The 6,451-nt window shown below is 56.4% G+C and overlaps 1 protein-coding gene across 3 annotated transcripts in view; it reads right to left on the bottom strand.

Annotated features, from left to right (window-relative positions):
- Positions 1-4,718: 4,718 nt before the first annotated feature.
- Sardh (sarcosine dehydrogenase) overlaps positions 4,719-6,451 on the bottom strand; it is a 56,208-nt gene continuing 54,475 nt past the window's right edge. For all 3 annotated transcript variants that reach the window (XM_074052873.1, XM_074052872.1, XM_074052874.1), the window contains one exon: positions 4,719-5,963. In XM_074052873.1, the coding sequence (XP_073908974.1) occupies positions 5,838-5,963 (126 nt within the window). In that variant the 3' untranslated portion in view covers positions 4,719-5,837. The remainder of the gene's footprint in view (positions 5,964-6,451) is intronic.

Below are 6,451 nucleotides of genomic sequence, written 5' to 3'. Positions count from 1 at the left end.
ACCAGCAGGGTCTAGACCAGGCTCTGGAATCAGATCCAGTCCTGCCGATTAGTGGAGGTGTGGTGTGGATGTGGATGGCTACTTCTGCCTGACCCTCAGTCTTCTCGTCTGTAAAGTAGGGTTAATGCTACACAGCTCACAGTCAGTTGGCACCTGCTGACTGTGGCACATGGTGGCCGATGCTTCCATATCTGATCTGAGCCTCCTCTCTGGGCCTGGCATGTGCCACACACTGTGCACAGGGCAAGGTGGAAGCCTGGCTCTGTGTCTGGTTGCCTCCATTGCCCACCCCCCCCTCCCCCCCCGAGCTGCCTCCCATTTAAGGGCAAGCTCAGCTCTTTGATGTTTCTGGAGGGGGTAACAGATTCAGTTCTGTTCAGCCAGTTCAGCAAAACACTGCAGCCACCAGAGCAGAAAGGGTGATGGATGGGCCCCCGGTGCCCCAGGAGAATCAGCTAAGCACTGCCCCACTCTGCGCACTTCATTACCAGGGAGTGAACAGCAGATGCTCTGTGCCGTATTGAATGAATCACAGCTCTCAGTGGCCGTAAGTCATGAGCGTAATCGCTGTGAGATGCCAGGCTCCGGCAGCCTGGAGAGCCACTCAGCTCTCTGTCATCTTTACAGCCTGAGAGACAGGCAGAGGCAGACCCTCCTTGCCTGCTGGTCCTGCCTGACTGGCAGCCCAGGGCCCTGGGAGGGGCGTGAGGGAGACTCACTGATTGCGGAGCAGCCTGATTTCCCACCACGATCACTTCATCCCCCAACCCAAGAGGCACTTTCAGTGTGTCCAACTCACAGACAAGGGACATCGAGGTTGCAGAGAAGCACCTCATCCAGGATCCCTGAGCAAACTCTGATTGGGAATTACGCCCAGTGCTAGACCCTCCCGTCACCCACAGTGACACCCTTAGACCAACTCCCTCACTGTCCACAGAGTTATTCTCTTACCACAGAAAGCTTTGGGTAACACAGCCCTGGGGCTGTGGTTCCAGCTGGCATCCAGTTAGCCTAACTCCAGGAGCCCAGGCCCCCATGCAGGCTCCCAGCCCTGAGCCCCAGCCTATCCCTCTCAGTAGGCTGGTCATGGCTCACCCTGGACAGAGCTTCCTGCACAGCTGCAGGGTGCCAGGACAGTCCCTGGAGAAGACCCATCTTCAAGGCTAAGGACTGTCCCTTATGTTGCATGAGGCCCAGCCTCTTCTCCCCGATGAAGAATCAGCAGCACCCCACCAGCTGTCGTGACCCCTAAGATGGCTTCATGGGCTTCCAAATGCCCCCCATGGAGAACAAGCTGGGGACAGAGAATTCCGTGCTCCCCAGCTTCAAAAACCTCCCTTTCAGTCTCTGGCTGCCACCAGCAGCTGCTGAATGTGGGGGACAGAACTGAACTTCAGGGCTGCCGTGCACCACCTGCTCCCCACAACTGAAGACAGAGCTTGGTGTTGGAAAGTGTCCCCATTGAGCCTGTTTCTGTGCACTGGCCTGAGCTGGGGGCAAGGGCCCTAACCCTTTCTACAGACAGAGAACAAGGGTCCCCTGGGGCTCTGTTCTCTCCGGTCTCTCTGTGCACCTTCCCCATACATGGAACTGCATTTCTTAACCGTTCTCCTTGCAAGGAAGACTGTGTCCTGTGAGCCCCAGGCAGGAACTTCCACCCTCCTGAAGAATCCTAGTAGGGTGATTTTGACAGAACATTCTAGACTAGATCCCAGGAAGGCCTCCCTCATACTTCAGAACTTCAGAGGGGCTGGGTGTTGGGCCCCTCCAGAGCCTGACTTAAGTGGGGTCTAGACACTGTCCCCAAGCTCATCTTGCTCATAAACAAATGAGGTCCCCACCCTCCAAGGCCTGTGGAGAGACCTGGATGAGTGCCCCTGGGCCACTGGTCCTGGGTCTCATCCCCCTGTGTCCCCTTTCCTTAGTCCAGCTTAAAATCTTGGTAAGGTACCCATGTGCAGGCCCTGGGTGCTGCTCTCCTGCTGCTCACAATCTAGTGGGAGAAGGAGGGAAGAGACAGTGTGGGAGGTCAGGAGAGGGAGATGGAAGTGCCTGGGAGCACAGCAAATAGGACTGCCAGGGACAGCCTCACTGAGAAGGTGACATTTCCTTAAATCCTAAAAGAGGTGGGGGATGAGGCCCATAGCATCTGGAGAAACCCTTCAGGGAAACAGAACCTCAGTGCAAAGGCCCTGAGGTTGCCAATGTGTTTGAGGAGAGGCAAGGCCAGTGTGGCTCAGCAGAGTGGGAGAAGGGGAGCATGTGGGGGAAGTCGGAGGTCTGAGAGGCTGTGATGGGCAGGCCAAGGCTACAGGGGCAGGGGAGCCACACAGTCCCTCAGGGGCACAAGTGAAAGCTTTGCCCTTACTCCTCTCCTGCCCCTTTGTCTGTCCTTTGAGGCCCAGCACCCTGCAAGGCGCCTGCTCCATTGCTGGGTGTTCAGCAGCAGTGGCTGGGAGCCTCATGCGTGCTCACTGCCTTTAAGGCTCAGCGAGTCTGCATGGGAGATGCTGAATTTCAGACTGGGGGAGACTGAAGAAGAAGTGCCTGGGCTGATGTGACTGTGCCAAGAGGAAGGCAGGCAGCGGCCACCACCCTTGGAAGTGCTGGTCATTTTGCTTCTTGGTAGGATGGTCATCTGGCAAATAAGTACAATGGTTGTTGTCCATCACAGACACCCCTGGTGTCTGCTGTCCCTCATGTCCCACTGATGGCTCTGTTCCTTTCACTCACATGCAGATGGGAACTCGGAACAGGGACGGCCTCACAGGTCCCCCTGGCTACTTCCTGGCAGGACTCATTGAGCTAACTCACCAGTGACTCAGAGCCAGGTCACTCGGATACCTTCTGCCTGATGGTGACAGCGTAGGGTCCTGGGGCTGGACTTGGCAAATCTTTTGGCTTTTGGCTTTTTGGTGTCCCTATGGGGTGGAGGTGAGCTGGTCACTCAAGCCCAGCCAAGCTGGATGACACTTCTGTGGACAGGTGTGGTCCTTTAGATGGAGCCCCATTGAGGGTCTCCAAGCTGAGGCAGAGCACTCACCTGCCCTTTGCAGGTGGAGTGGCTAAGCACAAAGGGAGTGAGATACACAGGTCACACAGCAAGTCAGGCCCTCTCCAGCACCTTAGCAGGTGGCAGGCTCGTGGGCCATGATCACTTTCCTGTGCCTAGCACCTCTCCTTTGCCAACTGCTTTCACTGCCATTTTACCAGCAATGGAGAGAAAGATGACTCTGTGCCAGCCCCATGCCAACTCCATGCACAGGAGGTATCTGGGATGCCAGGAGGGAATGAGCTGGAAGTGACCTGGACATTCTGCCGCCAAGGCCTCTGTTTTTACTGGGGGGATGGGCACCTCATCTTGCCAGTGGATTTCTCCCCATCTCCCACAGGAGGACAGGTGGCAGTGCCCTGGCCTCACTTAGACAGAAGCAGTCTTGCTCAGGCAACAGGGAACTGGACAGGTGTGGCCAGCCTTGGCATGTGCCCCTGCTGAGGTGGGAGCTTGCAGGAAGGTTAACTGAGAAGGGGCCTGAGTCCCAGGCTCTGCTAGACCAAGTCTGGAGATGCCAAGACCCCTGTCCCCTCCCTCTACTCCCAGCGAACTTCACCCTCCATGACTCAGTCTCCTTCAGTTTGTCTAAAAATCCTGACAGGCAGTACCAGACCCCAGGGACGGTCACAGGGCTCAATTTCCCCAGAGAAATTCTTAAAAAGAAGATATGAAATAAGGTGTCCCTAGATTAGCAGTAAGGAAGGCCAGGCTGGGGATCACTGAGTCTTGGAGCATGGAAAGGGGTGTCGATCTCTGGAGTCCACCCAGGGTGTCATGCTTGGGGCCCATGGCAAAGCTGGGATCTTCTTCCCAATGGAGCAGGTGTACTTGGGAGGCGATTCATGACAGCCACTCTGACTCAGTGACCCGGTGCCCTTCTCGGTGAGAAGGAGGCACACAGGAACACGGAGGAGCAGACTAAGTCTTTCCCAGCTGTGGCCCGTGAAAAATGTGTTAGTTGGATTGGAACTGGAGCTCAGACCTCCCTCATCCTGAATCCTCCCCCAAGGACAGGCCATAAGAAGCATGTGGTCACCAGTCCAACACAGGCCAAACCACAGTCCTGAGGAAGCAGGCCGGGCCATCGGGGCAGCTGTAGCTCCTCTCTGGCTCTGTGAGATGTAGTCTCGTCCAGGAGCCAGGCCTGTGGGCGACTAGAGGCCACAGGTGCTTCTTTGACCAATCATGTGGGATTCAGAGGCCTCCACCATACTCTCCAGCCCGTGGCCTCTCCCCAGACTCAGGGGACCAAATTGGCTTTCCAAAGGCCATCTGTAACCCACACATCTTCCAGAGGCTCCAGTTTTATTAGCTTGACCTGTTCCAGCTCAGTGTGTGGTATGTGAGCATCCAGAGGCCCAGCGCTTGCCCAGGACAGCCTGCACCCAAATCTCCTCCCTGCTGCTCTGTGGATCCAGGGGACCCCCAACTCAGCACTGCCCCTGAGCATCTGCCGCCTGCTCTCCTAGACCTCATGGTGACCTCTGTTGGGACTGGTGTGGCCCCTTGGCAGCTGCAAAATCCCACTGATCTGAACCAGGTTGCAAGGCGGAAGGAGATGACTGGGCAGTGGACATTCACTTGGGGCAGGAGAGGCAGGGTCACTCCTGACAAATGGGCAGGTGGGGAAGGGCTCCAAGGGAACAGAGTGGGAGGCAGGGAGGACTGGGAATGGTGGCACAAGCCTGTAATCCAAACTGTGTGGGAAGCATACATGGGAGAGCACAGTCCAAGGCTGACCCCAATATGAGGCTGAAAAATAACTATAGCAAAGGGGCTGTAGCGTGGCTTAGGGGGTAGAGTGTCTGCCTCGCCAGCATGAGGCCCTGGGTTCAAACCCCAGTACCACAGAAAGCGAGGGGGAGTTGGCCCAGGTCACAGCAGGGCACAGGCAGAGCTGTAGGATCCTCCTTAGGGCTGTGTAAGCAGGAAGACATGGGCAGGAGCTGTGTCCCAGGCCATAGGAGAGACAAAGATCCTGGAATAGGCATCTGGTGAGCTCATGCCCTGTGGCAAGCATGTCCTTCCTGGACCTGTGAGCAGTGGCTGGGGGGGTGTCAGGGGAATGGTGTTTCTGCATGGGCAAGAGAGAGTACTGATCAGAGACCACATGTCACAGGCTCCCCTGTTACCAGGTAGTGGCTCTTGGAAGGTTTTCCCACCTGCAGAATTAGAAGGTCAAGACAAGAACTTTCTAGTTTCCCTTGCATCCCCTACCTGAGAAACAACCATCCTGTGGCATGGCCCTGACCTCAGGACAGCGCCAGTCCAGCACATATCTCTTTCTGCCTACCCTGTACCCTTGACAGACAGCGTTAATGGCTCACTGCTCCCTCCCTCCCCAGATTCACTACTCTTAAAGTGCTCCGGCTGCCCACTGCCAGTCAGCAGAGCTCAGAGCAGAGGTGAAGGCTGGCTGCTCCCTGCTTCTGTGCTGGGCTTACCACCTTTCGCCAGGCACCTTCTGAGAAGCTTGTGGGTTACAAAGCAGGGACCCTGAACCCAAGACATTTGCAGGTTGCTTTTGGAGAGGGCATGGGTAGATTAGAGACCACAGTTTGGTAGTGACCACAGGTTGGGCCATCTTGACCTCTGTTCAGTCCTGGTTGGGGGGATGGGGGGGGTGTTTGCAGGACCAGGTCTAGGCTAAGGATGGAGAGAGCTCGTGATCTGGCTGGGATCCTGGTCCTTGGATGCAGGGCTATTTGGGCCTTGTAGGAATCAAGCCTGGGAAGGGCAGCAGGTTGGTGGCCTCCTGAGTGGCTGTGGCCTGCAGGCCCCGTCAGTAGATTCCCTTCACCCTCTTGTTGTCCGGGTCGAAGGGAGATTTCAGGTGAACCTGGGCAGCATAGGTGACTCCCATCCTCTCCAGAGCATAGTCCCCACTCTTCACAAAATCCAGTGAGACCTAGAGCAGAGGAGGGACAGGTCACCTGCCTGTGACTAGGGATGGATTGGTTTTCCACACATCTGCCTCTCTGTGCCAAAGTCCCTTCTTTGAGCCCAGAGAAGCAGATTGTATCCTCTGAGCCCAAGCTAGACCTGAGCACCTGGGCTCCAGCTCAGCGCCGATATGGCAGCCAGTAAGACATATTGTACAGAATGACACCCTCCCACTCCAATAGTTTGTCCCTCACCCAGCGGGCAGACAGTGGGGGACAGGGGAACAGCTAGTTTCTGGGAGTGGTCTAAGCACACAGCTGACACAGGGCAGGGGGTGGGTGACCAGGTGGAAACGAATCCTGAGAGGCAGGGATGGATAAAATGGTTCTCTGAACAGCATGGCTTCAATGTCTTCCCCACCTCATACCCTGGCTTGCCTTGCCCAGGAAGCCCTCTGGAGCCTGTCAGCCCCCGGAGCAGGTGCTCCTCAGGCAGAGAGAGTGTCATGCCCAC

Source organism: Castor canadensis, chromosome 13 (genome assembly GCF_047511655.1).
Source record: "Castor canadensis chromosome 13, mCasCan1.hap1v2, whole genome shotgun sequence".
Classification (NCBI taxonomy): Eukaryota; Metazoa; Chordata; class Mammalia; order Rodentia; family Castoridae; genus Castor; species Castor canadensis.
Note: the sequence above shows the minus strand (reverse complement) of the source record. Positions and strands in the feature narration are given on the sequence as shown.